Source organism: Oculina patagonica, chromosome 7 (assembly GCF_052425735.1).
Source record: "Oculina patagonica isolate OP01 chromosome 7, crgOcupat, whole genome shotgun sequence".
Lineage (NCBI taxonomy): Eukaryota > Metazoa > Cnidaria > Anthozoa > Scleractinia > Oculinidae > Oculina > Oculina patagonica.
This window is the reverse complement of record NC_135764.1, coordinates 9466195-9486319: the sequence shown is the minus strand read 5'-3', so window position 1 is coordinate 9486319 and position 20125 is coordinate 9466195. Positions and strand designations below refer to the sequence as shown.

At 37.1% G+C, this 20125-nt stretch overlaps 1 protein-coding gene, 1 long non-coding RNA gene and 1 pseudogene across 2 annotated transcripts; 1 reads left to right on the top strand and 2 right to left on the bottom strand.

The window, feature by feature from the left end:
- Positions 1-20125, bottom strand: part of LOC144660887 (uncharacterized) — a 57047-nt pseudogene that overhangs the window by 9587 nt on the left and 27335 nt on the right.
- On the top strand, positions 352-11948 carry LOC144660732 (uncharacterized). Its single transcript, XM_078521462.1, has 4 exons — positions 352-644; positions 2222-2372; positions 3332-3376; positions 11361-11948. The coding sequence occupies exons 1-4, from the start codon at positions 474-476 to the stop codon at positions 11621-11623; spliced, it is 630 nt and encodes a 209-aa protein (XP_078377588.1). The 5' UTR covers positions 352-473; the 3' UTR covers positions 11624-11948.
- Positions 5879-9667, bottom strand: LOC144660761 (uncharacterized). The gene is made up of 2 exons (XR_013572145.1): positions 9495-9667; positions 5879-5997 (listed from the first exon to the last, which is right to left on the bottom strand). It is a non-coding gene; the product is annotated as an uncharacterized LOC144660761 (long non-coding RNA).

Genomic DNA, 20125 nt, shown 5'->3' with positions numbered 1-20125 from the left:
ACCTGGTATGGTCATGAGAAGCTTAAGCCAATGAGTATTTGTAAACAACTCAACACTGTGTTTGCCTTTAGGCACTGTTTTAATAGTTTGCAACCTTAGAAATAAGACATAAGAAAAAATCTATTAATTTTTTTACAACCCTAACCGATATTTGTTTACTAAGCATAAACTTGAAATACTCCTATAAGTATAATAATGTTTTTGATCGCGTCCATGCTGACTAGAATATATCTGCCATGTCGAGTGATCAATACAGAAAATATGGATTTCAGAATATTCACAATGGTGTTTACCATTTTGTTTGCGGTAACCTAAGAGACGAATCACACAATAAAAACTTTTCTTTCTTGTCGTCTCCTAACCTTCGTCAACTAAATTTATCCAACAAGAGTGAGAAGAAATAGTGGTCTACATATCCATTCCACAGCTCAACAACATCAGTTTCATTCTGCAGATAATACATATAGCAAGAAATGTCTCTCAGAATTGTGCTACTTGTTGCAGTAATGTTTGGAACCCCAAATGTGAGGTGTTACAAACCATGCGAATATGAACACGTTATGAAGTGCGATAAGGATTTCGTGGCCGGCTTCGAATCTCGCCCCAATGATCCTGACGTGAGAGTATACTGTGATGCTTATCAGGTACGTTTTTTTTTTTGGCGTTAAAGGCCAAACCATTACCTTGTGAAAACGAGCTTAATCAAAGCACAAATGTAAACGATTGAGGGCATTAGCAGTAAAAAAGCGAAAAAAATTATTACTCTTTTTTAGATTATCTTTTTTGCAACTAACGGAAACAAAAGTAATTCAACGCCCAACCAGTACCAAACTAAAAGCAGGCATTGTCTTATATTTGACTTGCAGTAACGTGCGTCGGGGTGTTGAAGAAGATGTAGTCGTCAGATTTTGCAACAAAAAAATAATAATAAAGGAAATTAACGCAATTTGCTGCAGAAGTCCAAACTTGCGTTGATTTGCGTGAACTCTTGTTTGAACAAGACATTACACATTTGCTTCTGCTCTTGGGTTCTTCTTCTCTTCTCTTATTTTCTCCATTTGACTGTTTCCAGTTGACCTAACGGAGTGAAATGAGCCATAATCATTTTTATCACGATTCCTCCTGTTTTTAAATGGAATGAGAGCAATTTATTTAAGTATGTAAGCTCCACTTATGTTAATTTATTTCGATGGCCTGATTGGATTTTTGAGTGACAGTACCGACAGTCGACCATTACAGCTGTGCTAGATAAAGGTAAAAATTTCAGATGAGGTTATTTTATGGAAATCGGAGATATTATAGCAACGTAATTACTTCTAATAAATAGATAATTCGGAAGAAACATTATCTGGATAATCGACTAGGCATTGCTGTTTTTTAAGGTCTTCGAGATTTTGAGAATAACATGACCTTGTTACCGTTGTACAGCCTTAGAATGTTAAACTGAATTTGTAAAATTGCAAATTTTATAAAATATTGATATGGTTCTTGAGTGCCAAGTTAAAAAAAACGCATTGAGTACTTTTGTTTCACGAACATTTTAATGACTGCTGGGTCTCTTTTTGATAAAAGAGCGAAATAAGAGTTCATATTCAAGCCAATGTTTCTAGAAATCAAATTTAATAATCTCTCTAAGATTTGCACTCATGCTAATTAGATAATAAAAGATTCATTTAAAACTACCTTATTATAGGAAATTAACGATACATGACTGTTATTAACGCGAACACGTTTACTATAAGCATTAAACCAAACCTTTTCTCAAATTCGCGTTAATTCTATTACGCGTAAATTTTGTTCGCGTTGCTAAAATGCTTCGTTATATTCCTATAATAAGGTAGAGTGTCATTTGATCAGGCCTTGTAAACAAACACCTTAACATTTTTTCGAAAAAATCCTCATAGAAATCCTTAAAATTTCAGACCTTAAGAAAAGTATTCCAAGTCGAAGATCCAAAAAGCTTTTTTTTTTTTCAAAATTTTTCCTGAATTAGAAGTTAGATTTCATGTAAAAATGAACTTGGGGATATTGTGTTGATATGGTAACTCCGATTTCCATAAAGCTTACCTAGTCTGAAACTTCCATCCTTCTCTAGTACAACTGTAACGATCTATTTTAAGCTGGTCTATTTATGGTGGCACTGGTTGCTCAATGTTGAAAGGTTTCGTCAAATAAAAATCCGATGGAGACACCTTAAATTGATTTAACATTTATTTTTTAGCAATATGCTGATTGTTTGAGCTCATCAAGCCAGTGCAAAGGAGATTTCATCGACTCTCATCGATACATAATACTTCAACGAATGATTATGGACAAGACGTTGGGCTTGTGTCCCCGACATGACCTGGAAGACTTCAAAGAAGTTGTTCGCGGTGAGTATCACTGTCGCGGTTTTTAGCTTGCCTTTCTCCCAATTTACAATATGTACAATTTCACAGTTGCTCTGTTAAGGCTGCTTTTCACTGGGCATAGGAAATCCTAACTGTAAGCGTGTAAGTGTAACCCTAAGTGTAAGCGTAAAAGAAGAACGCCCAATTCTTCTAAGGCTCTTCTCAACTGAAATAACATAGACATAAACACAAGGAAACAAAATCGTCCGTTCTTCTTGTACCCAGTGTCATTTAAAACATGCATTTAGTTAACGAGGCCCTTATGGTAGAGTGGGGAGCTATCCTTTATCCATGAAATTAACGGAACTGTTAACCATAAAATTACTTACCTTAATTAATTTGCTAAATGACAATTTTAAAAAGAAACGCGACCCGTTCTTTTTAACAGATAAACCAATTACTGTATAATTAGACGAAAACTCCACAGTGTAATATGACGTTAACTCAAAGTGTTCTCCTTTCTAAAACTGATAACCTTGCATACCTAACAGTCCCTGGGAGAGTGACAACCCTGATAGACTTTTCGTTCTTATAACTCATAACTTGACTTGAAGTATGTTCCAGGATCTTCAAACGGTAGACAGAGAGAGCGAGCAGATAATTATTGCCTGGATTAACTTGGACTTATCCTAAAATATACTCAGCTATTCCTTTTTTCCATATAATTATTTAAACAGTTATCCCTTATCCACAACATACAATTTTGCCAGTTATCCCTTATCCCTAAAACGCCCAACAGGGCCCAACAGCAGTTTGTGCGCAGTGCATTTAAATACAATAACGAGTAGGTAGAAGTATTTCAGTGTTCAAACTATTTTTTTTTTTTTACATTTTTAAGCCACGATAGTAATTTGGCATTCAATATTCATAGTTTTATCTATGCATAAATTTAATGCTTAATATGTATGCACGTTTTTTTTTTTTTTTTTCATATCTTACAGCTGACGGGAAGTATCTCCTGCACATTGGACACTTGTTAAGTGTGGGTAAGTACACAAAGGCAATTATGTAACCTTCGTGTAGTTAAACGGACGGGGGAGTAGGGCTGCATGCCGGGGTAGATAGACATATCACGTGGTAAATTAGGCATTTTTTGTTGTTACTTTACCAGCTTTAAAAGAAAAAAAATCACTTAATATTTAGAGTATAAAGGAAATAATAAATGTCTACATTTAGAATAAGGTCGATTTTCATTTTTTCGTTCATTTATTTTCATTTTCACTATTTGCCTATATTTTAATTTTGAATGGAAATGGCAGAGGTTTTGGCTAAGGGTTTACAGCATATTGCCCAAACCAAGCTAACTCCAAGCAAACCGGAGTGAAAGGCTAACCACAAGCAACTTAGAGTGAAAGCTAACCGCAAGCAAACCGGATGAATAAAGCTAACTGCGAGCAAACAGGGGTAAACCTAGCTACAAGTAAACCGGTGTGAAGCTAACCGGAAGCAAAGAAGTGACATTCTGTCATTCCACTGAACAGGGTCACCACATCTCCAACCCCCGCATCTCCAACCCCCACCTCCCCCCCCCAAAAAAAAAAAAAGAAAAAAAAAGATGATAGCACCTTTTTTACTTTAATATTACATGTCTTTTTTACTCCCCTTCCTCTTAAGGGGTTTCACTTCACTTACAGAAAAAAAATTCTAGGAAGCTAGAATATTGTTTGTGAGTCTCTAACTCAGTGTGGTTATTTGATTAATTAAAAAAAAAATAGATTTGTAATGCCCTGAAAAAGCAGGGCAAATACTCCATGCAAATTAAAAGTTAAAGTGGCTATAAGCCACTGAACTGGGGAAAATGAAACAGTTCGATCCCCTAGCCGTTAAATTACATGGAATTTCCTTGGTGTAGGGACGAGGTTTAAAAAACTACCCTTACCAAACACAACACTATTTGTAATATGTTTTTTAACTGTTTTTAAAAACTATTTTTTAACTATTTTTGAAAAACAGATTAAAAATAGTGTTTAAAGTATATTTTTTATGTAGTTTTTGACTGTTTAAACTGTATTTGTAATCTATTTAAAACAGTATTGAAACGTATTTTTCAAATGGTGTTTTTGAGCTGTTTGAAACAGTATTTTAAACATATTTTGAAACGTTTTCTAGATTCCAAAGAGGCAGGTTGGAATTTAAAATATATTTCATTCAAACAGGATTACAAATATATTTTAAATTCTCACACTATTTGTAAACTATTTTTAAAATGTTTTTTAACTCTTTTTAAAAACAATTTTTTAACTATTTTTGAAAAACAGATTAAAAATAGTGTTTAAAGTATATTTTTCATGTCGTTTTTGACTGTTTAAACTGTATTTGTAATCTGTTTAAAACAGTATTGAAACATATTTTGAAATGGTGTTTTTAAGCTGTTTAAAACACTATTAAAATATATTTTAAAAACTTCTTCAAGATTCCACAGAAGCAGGTTGGAATTTAACAAATTACAAACAGGATTACAAATACATTTTAAATTTGGTGCTTAAAATAATAAGTGTTTGGGTCGAGTACATGAAAACAACAATTAAGTGTGGCTTCACTTTGAACCAAAACAAAGGAAAGAATGGGGATAAAGGTGGTATCTGTTGTAATTATTGAGAAACAACACTGTACAGGAGAGGTGCAGGGAAGGAGAGGGGAAGTTCAAGCGCGAAGCAGGAACATTTGAATGCTCGTGCTTCGTGCTCTCCCTCGCTTGCGCTTTGCGCTCGAACTTCCCTTCTCCCTCCCCTTTGAACGCCGGCCACGCAGGCTATGTATGACCAAACATATATCTCTAGAGGTCAAGCCTGAGGCTTTCAATAGCAGTGACCAACAGCCAAAAATAAATTTCTAGCTGACACTCACTCTGCTTTCATACTCTCAAGTTCCCAAACTCTTTAAAAAGTGCATTCCACAATTTATGAATGAGCAACAACTGTAAGTTGTCCACTTTACTTTACAAACACTGAGTGTGAAATAATTTGTAAAAGATTTCAAACACTTAATTATGAAGACTCTCAAAAAAAACTTACATGTGCATACAGCGGATTCAAGTTGAGCGTTTAACGGCCACAGTTGTCATGTTCGTTGTCATGGTTGAATTGTTTGCGGTGCGAGGCAAAAATGACAGACGTTGGTAGGTGGGAATGCAAACATTCTGTCTGGGAAAACAACAACATGCTTTTTCCTAGACAGAACGTCGTCATTCCCATCTAGCAACGTCTGTCATTTTGCCTCGCAACGGAATCAATTCAACGGTGACAACGAACACGACAACTGTGGCCGTTAAACACTCTTGAAACTTGAATCCGCTGTGAATACATGTACATGTAATACTATATGTATACAGCTGCACATGTATATGTAAAGGACCTCAGCCTCCATCATTTTCTATACCATTGAAATAATGAAAATTTAATTGCACAATGAAATGGAATCTTTTTTGCAATAGTACTGCAACTTACTGTATGTCACAGTGTTAAAATGAACATGACATGCTTCACATGGCTGCTAAGGGTTCTTTTAATACTTGTTTAATTGTTATTTCTAACTTATTCTTAGCTCAACAAGTGTACATGTATCTGCAGGGTTTTCCTTTTGGCCAGCTTGTTCTGTTGGTATTTTTCTGCAAAGATAATAAAAAAATAGACTTCAAAAATTAATTAATTTACATAATAAAATTATGCACTCACAACAACGTTATGAAACCCTAAGATTTCAATGTTTAATAATTATATTTTATCGCTTTTAGATAGGATTTTTATATTTATATATATATATTTTTTAGGAATCTTAATTTAGCTAGATGGTGTTGTTGTTTGTTTGTTTGTTTGTTTGTTTGTTTTTTTTTTTTTTTTTTTTTTTTTTTTTTTTAACCATTTTAAAATAGTCTGATGTAATACTTTTATACCCTTTGTTTTGATGTAAATACTTTTGTAAATACTAAACTTTTAATCGTGGAGCACCTGTAAACTAGCTAACAGCTAAGTGTGTACTTTTTCCACGTTAAATAAAGTATGTATGTATGTATGTATGTATGTAAGAAATGATCTTCATGATTACATTTAAAAAAAATACAAATCCCATTCCTTTTGTGTAAATGTGATCACTTATTCGGATACACTTAAGCTTTATAATGTAAGTTCATCATTAGAGGAACATGTAAACTCTGATGATAATGCGTCAGTCAATTGAAACCCTGGTCTCCTGACCCCCAGGACTTAGCTGGGATTTAACATGTCCAAAGCCCAGGGTTCGAAACAATGGCTGGTCAACGACAATGTCCAGACTGATTGGGGAGTTGACCAGTCAACCTTTCGTCTTGCAAGTCATATGTTGACCAGTCACATTTGATCATATTGAAAATGAAATAAATTAAAAAGTCCATGCTGTAGCTTTGTACTGCATAACTTTGATCTGAAATTGTGGGTGAAATGTGTAATGTGTAATGATGATAGTACGGGTTTGTCTTACAAACAGTGGAACTATGGAACTCTTGGTAATGTCATGCATCAAGTTTTAGACTCTAGGTTATAATAAAGTGTACAATGAGTTTTGGTCCTGAATATGCAACAGAATGCACCTTTGACTATGCAGTTTTTCACCCACTTAATGAATGTAAGCTTTCAGTATAGTCCAAATGGCCTTGGGCCTTCTGTCTAAGAATTAAAATAAAAATGCCTCTTTTCACTTAATTCATAGCCTGCGTCGCAGCCGGATGTGTGACAAAACCTCGGTATAGTCCATCTGTGAAACACAGCCGAAAAGCTTGTTCTGATATCCTGCAGGTTTGCAAGGATCTGTGTATTCATTTCTGATTGGCTAGTTTCACATTACTATCATTACTTTCTAACAAGCTTTTGTTTTGTGGTCATGCTGACAGACTTTCTTTGTTTATACTGTGCAAACAGAATGTTGGCGCGAAGATTTCCAAAGATAGCAGAGTACCTTGCGTAACAGACAATCTCTCTCCAGGCGCACACAGCAAGCGAAGGAAACTGCTAGCGAAGGAGTACACCTTGACTGCTAGGAAGTCATAGGAAGACTTCAGTCAAAGCTGTAAAAGAAGCGGTTTGAAATTAATCACCTTCCAAATAAACAAGCTCGCTGCAGGAATTTTTTGGAGGTCACAATGCATGTTTGAATTGCCAACAGCCATGGCAAATCTTTAATTTTCCACTTTCTCCAATTGATAATTACAAAATTGTCTTTTAATACTGTTTATAAAAAAAGCTGTCCATCTCAGACTCTTGATTTAGGCGATTACGTCGAACTGTTTTCATCCCGTGTTTCGAAATAAATTTCATTTTAGCTTAGTAAGTCTTGCATGACCAGTTTTAAGTTTGATTTCGTCCAGTGACAAAGCGCGTTCGAAAGTAATATGAAACTAGCCAATCAGAAGTGAATACACAGATCCTTGCAAACCTGCGAGATATCGGAACAAGCTTTTCGGCTGCCTTTAATTTCGCAGACGGACTATACCAGGGTTTAGTTCGTCTGCAACGCAGGCTATTAATTCAGAGCAGCTACCAGTTCGAGCAGATTTAAATGTGCAAGTGACTGACTTTCTTCATTCATCTATAATATGTACATTGTACAGAGCTGCCATTTTGAAATCAAACTGTTGATTGGGCTAGACTTGGCAAAAGAATGCTAGGACTACAGTCCTCGCTGATCAATAATGAAGACCATAAATGAAATGGGACTGAAAAAAGGTTCTGTGTGACAGAACAATATTATCCATGGTTATCTTAGGGTACATGTATAGTCACTGTACATATACATGTACATGGGACTGGACCCAGGCTTGTGCTTACATGTACATGTAAATGGAACCTTTCTGAAACCAGTCTGGTACGGAAACTACAATCCTAGCTTAAAATTGTTGACACATATTAAAAATTAACAATAACTGGTATTCACCGAAGTGGAGGTGAATAGTAATCCACCATGTTCACTGACACTGAGGCGAATAACTGTTTTAGTATGTACATGTACCACACAAGTTGAATAACAAGCGGACCAAAACATCACTTTTGGTAAACAAAGCGACGCTTGAAGGCAGTTTGTTTCTCCTTGACTACTTAGAGTTGAATAGTACTTTGCTAATCACCTCCGAGTTAACCAATCAGCACGTGTGTAAAGCACTATTCACCTGTGTGTTACAGTATATACTAAAATGTACATGTAATGGCAGTTATTATCGCATGGCAAATTTAACACTTGTTTTTATTAAATCTCACCACACTCTCAAGGCTGCAAATAAGTTTTTTTCACTTGAAAGGACATATCTCCTACTAAGACACCATCGTGGTCGCCAAAAAAAAAAAAATTGTGGTTGGACATTACCAATTTGTTGCCGTAAAATGAATTTGTGATCAAAAAATTGTCCGTACATTATGTCCGACTACAATTGCCATTTCATTGGACATGAGCAAATTTGGTAAGCCAATGTCTGGTGACTGACTGCTATTGCAGCCCTGTACTCTGCTCTAAATACCCCCATCTCCCATCTCGCAATCCAATATTGTATGATTGTAGCAAAGAGCTCATGAAAACAAACTACCACATTGATAGGGGAAGGGGTTGGAAAAGTGGGGCGAAATTAAACCATTTTACAATAAAATAGGTCCTAATAGTTAGGTCACTCACATACGTGTAATATGTACAATGTAAAAAACTAAACTGATTGCATCTTCATATAAATTGAGTGAAATCAAGGTATTAATTTATAAAATCCAAGCAACGAAATATTTTAGTGAGCCTGATTCCTTCACTTTGTTTTTGCATACGAAAGAAATCGGATTTAGTCTATAAATTATTTCGCAGGCTGAAGTACGTGAACTTAACTTGTAAAGCTTACTGAACGTTCTGTTCAGTTGAAATTACAGTGCAGTGACATGAATAATGTACTACAGTATAGAATCCCGATTACTCCAGCCCTTGGTTTCTCGAAACTTCCTCCAATAACTGACTTTTCCCTTGTGAAGTATTTCTCCGTAATTTTACTCCAGATTTCTCAAAGCAGTTTCCCCCGGAGGTTCAAGATACACACAACTTTTGCTTCGTGTACATGTGCTTATGTGATAGATCTTTTAAGTGCTTAAATCAATTCAAGCTTACCTTTAACGGTGTCATCAATCCATACGGCTGGAAAATGCATCTTTCCGAAGGTGAATCGTCGATTAAGAAACTATTTCAGTTGAGATTTCAACCAACTATGATGGAACATACGTGTACAACTCTGAGCTCGTTTATATAACGACTAAAGGCAAAATTTAAAATGGCGGTGTGGTTCGAGAAAGCCCGGAACGGATCACGTGGTCTGTAAAATTAATGATTAAACACACACGTGACAATAGCGCGCCCAATTTGCAAAAAGTGCTGTACGCTGGTGGGAGAAATTCTTGGATTACAAGCACAAGATTCCTTTTGTGAACAAAATCTGGGATTCCATGGCTAAGTAGAAGGCGCCTTTTGTGTATAAAGGTCTTAGGTATGAGATTAATTAACATTTAATTCACAGATCCCGTTAATCACGGCTGTCCGTCTGCCGGGAGCTTGCAACTCGTCCCCCGGGAACTCCTGTGTTTTGTTTTCAGTGGGTTTCAATCGATATCCAGACCGGCAAAACTTGCTAATTGTTATTTTTCGATTTGCCTATAAAATATCTAGAAGCTTATAATACCTACGAGGCTCTTAAACGTGTATAAGTCGGTCTATTTTCCTCAGATCTTCAGTGTGCGCGAAATGAAGTGAGATAAAACGGAGGCGGGACTGGGGATAGGGAGTAAGGCAACCTCTCAAAATAGTGCAAAAATAGTGTATTTAAAATATGTTTCTATGTTGATCCTGCTTTTAGTATTTCAAAACCACATTGTAAATATTCTAGTCAGCTGAACAAAAATTTACGTATGTTTAATTCAGATTTTTGTAAAACGTGATCATGAGTTGATATTTCAAATAGATTTTAAATATTATGTTTAAAACCTGTTTTATACTGTTAACTTGTAAACCACACTTTAAATATCCTATTTTAAACCTATTTTATACTGTTAACTTGCCAACTACATTTAAAATATCCTATTTTAATCTGTTTTTGTACTGTTAGTTTACAAACTACATTTTAAGTCAACAACCATAGCGGATACAACATTCAAAACATTGTCAAAGTAGCATTTTTAAACTATTTAAACTAACTGTTTGTGGTAATTGTTTTGAAACAGATTTAAAATGCACTATTTAAACTCTGTTTTAAAACAAAAATACCTTGAAAATAGATAGAATTTTTTTCAGTATCATAAAATACGTTTCAACTATATCTAAAATATAATTCAAATCGGAAGCAAAATTTAAACTTTTTTACAAAATAGCACAAAAATAGCTCTAAATGCTTAAAAATAGTGTTCAAATCATCAAAATACTTTCAAATCAGCTTCAAAACAGTTTCAAAACACAGTTGGTTTGGTAAGGGTAACAACAAATTCATCATCACCATCATCGCCATCATCATCATCATCATCATCATCATCATCATCATCATCATCATCTATTTACCTTCATTTATTAATATTTGTTTCAGAATAAATATTATACAAATTCAACATTATATAGTGCGACAAGACCTCCAATAAACCACCAGGCTCATAGAGGAGGCCACCTTGGTTGTCAATATGTTTATAATTAATGTGTTAATTCTGCTGCTTCTGTCACAGAAATCCTTATTAAAACCTATATCGGAGACGCCCACCCATTATTTGGAAGCACGAGTACGAAACTAAGTATGACTTGTGAATTTCAATTCAGTTTAATTCGCTCCTTGTTACTCAAGTTTAATAGGGAACCATCGGTACAAGATTGTTGCGAAACGTAAAAGTCGAAAGCATAAGCAGCGGGGTAGGTTTGAAAAGTCGTATTCGTTCTCAATCTCGTATTTGTACTCTGATCTAAAGGTTCGTGCTTGTTTACTAAACTAAATGTGACTTTTAGGTAAGGATGACTTTGCGCCCTGTGCAGCAAGGATCCATCGCAAATGTGCAACTCAGATGACACAAGAAATGAAAAACAGAATAACTTTGTGTAACAGCATAAAGGATTTCATCAAATGTTATGAAAATCCGGGAGAATCTTGCTCTGCCAAGATTTATGAAGATTTTATAAAGCTTTTGAGAAAATTTGCTCGTCATATTCTTAAACTGTACAAAGAATCGCCTCGTGTCGTGTCAGATTGCGAAAGCTTCGGTTTAAACTAGTAAGCTGGAACATCTGAAATAGTATATTACGACAGTATTGTAACTCGCAGAGACATAGGGCCGAGGATTGTAATCATCGTAGAAATGAAATTTTTATTTGTTAAAAGATACAGTGAATGATGTAGTAAAATCGGTGTCATATTCATGTAATAATAATGTTTGACATCATATAAGAAAGTTAATTAACAAGATTAACGAAATGTCATAATGACATTTGACATGTAATATAAGCAGCTTCCACATTAAGGGTAATAAGCGAATAGCCTGTGTAGCAACCAAGATCAATTGTAACCGAATGAAATAAAATCTCAGTGTACACGTACAACTTCCAAAGACATAATTAATGTTCTCAACAGCACCGTTACCCTTTTAACTTAGTAACATGGGCACAAAACAGTTTATTTCCTGCACTCTTTGAACAGCATTTGATACTATGAACTTTTTTGGCTCCTTTAACCCTAAATACAAACACCGTATATAAAGTTCGATAAATTGTGGCTAAATGAAGTCATGTTCTCTAGTATTCGACCTTACTGAATGTTGAAAGAGGACATTTTTGAGCTGAAAAAGATTCTCTAGAATGTTATAATTTCCTGGACCACCTTTGCGAACGCTTTATGGACTTGTATACACCACGCAGACATTATAGCGGAGCTCCCACGCGCCGAAGGCGCGTAGCGTAGCTCCATTGGTAACATGCGGGTACAAGGGAACAGACAGGGCAAATGGTATCCTATCGAACCGAGAAATTTTGGTTGTCGCGTACGTACGTACGTCCGTCCGTACGCACGGATTAGGCCTGGGAACGAGCTAGGCTCCGGTGGCAACCCGCGTCTTTTGGCGGGAAAAATCATTATAGACATGATTGGACGTCTTTGTTATGGCCAATTGACAGCTGTCAAAACAAGGTTTCCGCTGACCAGTATCACATGACCATATCGCGGGCTCAGATGTAGAACATATCGAAGTTGAATGTTTTTTTAAAGTTGACCGCTGATCAAGTGACATTTCACCATTGAATCGCGGGCGCAAGTACTTTTCCGTGTGGAATTACATGAGGGGGGAATTGAGATTGGGGAGGTCTGCTGGTTGCTGTCGGCTCGGCTAAATAAAATTGAACTTATGGGAACTTATGGCCATTCTGGTTTATACAGATACATGTACCTAAACTTTCGTGAAACGGCAAGGTTAACAGCAGAATTTTGAATATGGTTCAGAGTTAAAAGTCAGGAAACAGACTCACAACATGCCGATTTACCAAGCGTACGAATGAGTTCACCGAGAGGACTCCGCGATTGAATAGCACACGACAGTTGCCCAGTTTATTACAGATAAATTATTTCTGGATGTATTCCTCGTTTATCCCGGGATAGCAGCCAAAGAAAAACAGATTGTAACCGATCGCAATCGACGTAAATCTCACAAGCTACTTGTTGAGTTTAAAGCAAAGACGGTCAAAGACAAAATCCCGTTACGAAAACAAGGTAAGCTAAGCTTATTATTGTTGTTCCTTTTTTAACAGATTAGAAAAGTTTCTGTTATTTGGATTAACAAGCATTCCATCTAATAGCACTCGTTCGTGTAACCGATATGTCAGAACAAGGGCATACAACCTTATTGAAATTCGTTTTGTCATAAACACGAGTTGTATTCAAAGCAGACAGCTTCTACTGCGATAAATTTGTTTATCCTGTAGTTAAATCACCGAAGTAGGAGGAACACAGCACTTTAAAACGTTGGAAAGAGCAAATTTCCAGTTACACTACAAGATCAAAATTTACATGTGTATCTGCAAATTTGTAAGAATGATTGTGTTCGAGTCAGACTCAATAGGGGACATTGTTAAGCTGACAGCCTTAGCGAAATATAGTTTTTGCAATGTCCTATGCTATTTTTTACTGAGAACTTTGCTTAGTTTTCCTTATTTGAGTGAGTGAAAATGTTTTGTAAAAGTTTTGTATTTATAATCTGATAACAGCTGTTCTGGGAATAAATCGATAATTTTATTCATATTTTTCCAGGCGTAGACAATCGATAAACCGATAATCGATAACAATCCATAGCAATCGATATCAATCTTCGTATTGTTTTACTTAATACTAACGCCATCTTATTATTATTTTGCCATAGAAATTGATCTGTATTCATTTTATAGAAATAATTTGATGGGCATGTTTAAAACACTAAATGGCGAAATGGCAAAATGATAAGATAAATACACGTAAATAATATAGTTTGGTTTCCTTTTGAACTTCAAGGCAGTTCTGTTTACATGTCTAGACTGAATTATTTCAAGGGAACATTTCAATGTTCTGGCCCAGGAATATAATGAATACTTGTCACTTATCACAACGCCAAATTGAACGTATTGCTAAAAGGTCGCAGCAAACCAGGATATTTTTTTTCATTTAGTACTTGCCAAGTTGCCTATCAGTATCTGCACTGTACTACAGAGCTTACATTGTATCGATCGCGAAGGACTAATATTATTAGACATCGAACGTTACTCCATTTCTGTACAAAGAACGTTTGCCACTGATATCGTGTATAAACTTTATCGCGAAGTAGGTTCGGTTTTGCAAAGCATTACTTTATAGCCAAGACTCGGTGGCAAGTACAAGATAAACAAATCATTTTCTTCCGATGTCTAAACGAAACGCCGACATCTCGATCAAGAATGTCCTAGGCATATCAAACTGCGCCCTGTTAACAGGAAGAGACTGGAATCCAAATTACCCATAGGTTCGTGACGAGTCTACGTGACTTTTATTTTTCGGGACTTATCTACAAGGATAAATTCGGTAACATATGAAGAAAGACTTTCAGCAAATTTCAAATATCGTCCGGCAGAAATTGGAAAATCGATTTCCCTCATATTTTGCCCACAAATAGCCTTTAGCTAGCCTTGAAATTTGATGTAGTTGTTTTCGTCTCGAAGCGCTTTAAATCCGTGAAAAACTAGAAAAAGGAATTTCGCCCACAAGATCGCCGAAAATGGCCGAATTCAAAGCTAAAAGTTGGCAACCTAAGTTTTAACTTAGTTCGCGTGCAAAGAAGAACCTGAATTTTTGAATACGTTTTCTTGAACGGCAAGGTATTCAGCTTCTAAAATTAGGTAATAACTTGACTTGAGCGTCATTCGAGAATTATTTACTAATTTTGTAAAAATACCGATATCTACTGATGGGGAAATCCTTTATTTAGGGATAAAATTCAGAATGTTTTTTCGCCATGTGCCATAACTCCAAATTTCTTCAAACTTTGGCTGTGGAAGCCTTTTATGCTATTGTAACTTATGTATGAAAATCAGCTTGGGTTCTCTTTCGAGAGATTTTTAAGGCGCATCTGAAATAACCGAATTTTAACGAAATAACATCAGCAAACGGTAAACAGCGGACTGTTGCCGTGTTTTGGCGCCAAGCGGTCTTGTCAAAAAAGGCTTATTTAAGCTGACAGTTGTGTTACGAGTTCTTACTACTCATAAGCCAATATCTTGTTTCCTAAATACAGGTAGAATAAACTCGATTAAAGCGCCAAAGTAACAATATTTAACTGGAACAAGCTGAATGAATTTCTCGAGTGTGAGACATATCTTGACGAGTTGTCGATTTCATGTCGCAAGACGAAAATAGAAACTAATTTGTATTGTGGGCCCACTGCAATTAATGCATTTAAAGTAACACAATACCGAAAGAAAGATTTTCCAAATCAAATGTTAAGTAAAAACTAAGGTCTTCCGTAAACACCTCAAGTAATAAATGGTATAAAATTTTTAGTTTTGTGTGACATAGCGAAAATTAAAGAACAATGTAAGAAATGATCAATTTACAAACTGAACTGTTCGACACATATTTAAGAACGAAGCGAAATTAAACTAAACTATATCTTTGCGTGTTTTTTTGTTCAGTAGACAGCGCGTTTTTGATGGTCAATGGAAAGAGTTAACCGGCAGAAAAAATTAAAATTAGGAGATATGCCCTTTTTAAAAATTTTAAAACCAAAGTCAGATGCAACAGAGCGCCGTTTGAAACAAGCCAAGCCCATTCCTACCCCCCTCCCCCCGTCACTGAGGTGGGCGCATACCCCTATTCAATCTTCCCAAATTATTTCAACAACTGTGTGTCTATAAACGATTGGTAAATACTAGGTAGTTTAGACGATCCTGCTTCATGGCGCTTTTGGGGGGTAATTCTTTAGACGTCGGAGAGCAGAACATGTATGCTTTGAAGTCTCCGATGCCACCATTTCAAATACGATCTTACAGGTTGTGGACCTTTCCTAGTAGCGTTTTGGGAAGAGAAGTTTCGTAAAAAGATGGGAGGGGGTAGGGGGAGCTTGCCCCAATTTTTTGTTGGGGGAGGGGGAATACAGTCCTCTGCTCCGTCACCTATAAAATTGGTACTGCAGTAAATTCATCCCTTACTGAAATGTACATGTTTACGTCGCTAATTAGTAATGCAAATTGTTGGTCGTTTCAGGTCAGAATTTAAAAAGATCAGAGCCATAATCGAATTTGAAACGATCAGGGGCAATAATCGATGGCTCCTGAAAAAAAAATTATTTCGTACCTGATTTGAAATAAAATTCGTTCTGTCTCCAGCATCGACGTTCTTAAAAAAATTAAAGGTTCTTATATAAAGAAAGCGAGTATATATTCTTCCTGGCCTTGAACAATGTTGGTCACAGTTACTTCTGGCAGGAACAATTCTTCGAAAAAGAAACCAAGAGATCCACGTATTGCTTCTTTCGTTTCACCTTAATATGACTGGTGTCGATTTCAAAGTGATTGCAGATTTCTTTTAGCATTTGAATAACAAAAGAAGACAGCTTCGAGGAACGGACGAGTTCACATAGGTTATAGCAGTCATAAACTATTGGATGCTCCAGCGACACTTCCTGCATGACTGTATTGGTCAACTCTTGAAGGGCACTCTCCCTCTCTGCGTTGTCCACTTCCTCATCACTAACATCTGCTACATCTTGCCGGCGTCGCTTAGCAGCCAGGCGACTAAAAAAGCTTGCTATCTGCTTGGAAGTCAGAAACTCGGCGCTTGTAAAGAGACGATTCCCTTCACTGTCCCTGGCTGTCATCATGGCTCTTGCAACAGAGTCTGGATCCTCTTTTCGCCCTGATGTCTCTCCAAGATCGAATTTCTTTGTCAAGTAATCTCTCTGACTAGTATTGAATCTAGTTCTTTTAACTTGCGACGACCGCAATGCCCAGCCCATGGGAAGAGACACGCTTCCTGTCGGTCGTGGTTTAGGTACTTCTGTTGGAATGTTTGGGACGATACCAGATTGCACTTCAAGTCTCTCTGAATAACCAGTAATGGCTCTGTCAAGAAGACTCTCGTTTTCAATAGCGCGGTGATGTTTGCCGCAATCAAGGTGCCGCTGAAGTGAGGAGAAACGCTGATAACGTTTAATACATCCTTCTTCAGGACAGGAAAAGAGACTTACATTTGATTCATCAGAAGAGGATTCGTCAGAGCTTGGTGAATCGCTTGGGGCCGGCGTGTCAGCCTGTTTCGAAGGGATCTTTGGTTTCTTAGATTGAATTGTTGTAAAGTTCGCTTTTTGTCCGTTAGTGACGCTGTCAACTGCTGATAGCCCTGGAACTTCCGTATTTGGCTGGAAGTCGAGATTGTCCCACTGAATCAATTTCCCAGGACCAATTTTATAGGCCCTCCATACAATCAGCCCTTCGTCGGTGTACTCTATGTTTGAAATAGCGCTGACACCTTCCAACATGATAGCTGAGAACGTCTCGGGCTCAGGGGGTCCTGAAACGGTAACGTTAACCGATGGTAATCCACCCGCTGAGAGAATGGCATCCTTCATTTCCTCTGCGCTTTCAATGTTGTTCCCTGAATTGAGATAAATCTTCATATGGGACTTAATGCCGGCTGCTTTCCTATCACACGCTCCTTTGCCTGCTTGCGAATCGCAAAAATCCAGCCTCTCGATAGAAACTTCATGTTGTTGGCTGATTAGTTTTGCTCCCACTATGGTTGTGCCACAGTGGTAGCAGCCTAAGTTGTCTTGCCAGTAATAGGTCTTCTTAACTTGAGGCTGAGCTTCTTTGACCTGTCTTAGCACATCTGACATGACGGAGAGTACTGTACAGCCATCCTGGTTGCAACTCCTGAATACATTTACGAACGTCATCATCCGGGAGGCTCTGGTCGTCGCCTCTCCTGATGGCTACAGTTATGTGCCACGAAATACCACGTTTTGCGTACCAATCGGTCTGGCTTTCTCTAAATTTGCGGGGTAGAAATTTCATAGCCCAATCTTGGACTGAAACAATGGACGTGCTGTCGAGTGCATCCAGTTGGCTTAGCCTTGCTTCTTCTTGATTTACTGACCGCAGCAGATGCGCTTTCCAGTTCACAATGTCTTTCCGAGCTTTTCTCATCACGAAACAAAGCTCTTCTTTTACATCACTAGAAGCCAGCTTCTCTATTGCAGCCTCCATTTCGTCCATAGTTTTAGTAAGATCATCGCAATTGTCACAGCTGGTGTTGTGCTCATGTGAACACTGGGACTGGTAATCACGGTCTTTAGGGTCGTTGAGTGCGTAAACTCTGCAGTGGTCAGCGACATCCGAGCTCGCCGAGACATGAACCTGCGAATTGAAGCATACAAAACTAAAGCCCCGGCTAAACGATAAAACATTTTCGTCCAACATCATGTTGGAAGAGCATGTTTGACCGTTTAGCCGCCTCTCTCAATATTGCATTTAAATGGTTTCCCCTGTTTGATCCAGATCAAACATTTTCATCCAACGTTTTGCTTCACGCGCAAATGTTTGACCGTTTAGCCACCTTTGCAAACAAAGCAAGTCAGAGCGGGAAAAAGCAACCAATCAGAAACCGAAACTCTGTGACGTCGCGCCATAATTTCAGCGGTAATATGCACAAGCTCTCTTTGGTAGATGTTTAATCAAACATTGTTTGCTCGTTTAGCCACTCCATGTTGTATGCCACGAGCACGATGTTGGACGAAAATGTTTGATCGTTTAGCCGAGGCTTAAGGTCGCGGGGGACACCTTAGGCTCATCATTATGCATTTATTTAAAGCGTATGCACGAGGTGCAACGATTGACATCGACAACTTTACGAGATATTTATGACTGGACAAAAAAATGGGCGCGTGCGTGTGATTTGTAAAACATCCCTGTTTCTTTGATATTTTAACCAATTTAAAACAACACTTAGCGATATACGTTTATATAGATTGTAGGAAGTCTTTGAGCTTATTTTCATTTAAATTTGAATATTTCTGCAGCTCAGAGTAATCACAAAATATTTGTCATAAACAATCGTGCCCTTTTTAAAAACGCATTGTTCTCACCATAAAAGCGTGGAATATAATTACCATAATTACATCTCTCCTTGGCAAAATGATCGTATTTAGGTCGGGACATCTTCGGAAATCTCAAAGTTTGGACTTTTCCGACAATTTTGTGGCAGAGAATACAGCGCGGATACAGAACTTCATTACTTGCCACTGCAGATAGGTAAACTATGAATACTGTAGTGTGTCATAACAAAGGCGGAATTTTAAAAGAGCGCTTTTAGAAAGAGGTAGAAGACATTAAATTCAAATTTGCGCACTTAAACCACCATAACTTGCTGGCAAACTTTAAATTAAAAAATCCGCTTCTGTTATCAATCAATCAATCAATCAATAAAATTTATTTACCCTCGGAGCTGACGGGGGCTGGCTAGGCCCCTAGCAAAACATATGCTAATATGCCGAGAAAATAAATTACAAATGTAAAAATATATACAGAACGAAAAATTCATAATAAATAAGTATTAAATTAAATTAAAATTAAAAAGGGACTATCTAGCTGCGCACAGCATTACGAAAGGCCTGTAGTGTAGCAATTGTTCTTACTCGGTCTGGCAGTTGATTCCAGGCGTTCGCCGCCCAGTATCTTACAGACTTCAGTCCATACTTGGTCGTATTGACCTTAGGTAAGACAATCTTATTAATGCCTCTCAAGTTCTTGATATTGTCCCTGACACAGAAGAGGTCCTTAAGATACACAGGTGCTAAGTTGTTAAGGCATTTGAATATTATAATAAGTGTATCTTGAATGCGACGTTCACTTAATGTGTAGCCTATGCGGCTGCACAGAGAAGCGGAGCTAGAAGACCTGCCCTTATAGATGTAACGTAGGGCTCTTTCGTGAAGTTTCTCTAGTTTATCGCTGTCTGATTTTAGACAATTATGCCATATCGAAGAGCAATAAGTAAAATAGGACATCACAAAGGAATTATACAGGCATAGCTTGGAAGAGGAAGACAAAACATTTCGTAATCTACAAATAACGTCAAGTTGTTTTCCTGCTTTCTTAATAATTTTAGAAACGTGCGTGCTAAAGTTTAACGCGTCGTCTATAACGACTCCTAACAGCTCAACCTCATACACACGAGGAATAATTTCTCCGTCTGCATATAAAGATATGTGAGCACGATTGTTGCTAGAGAG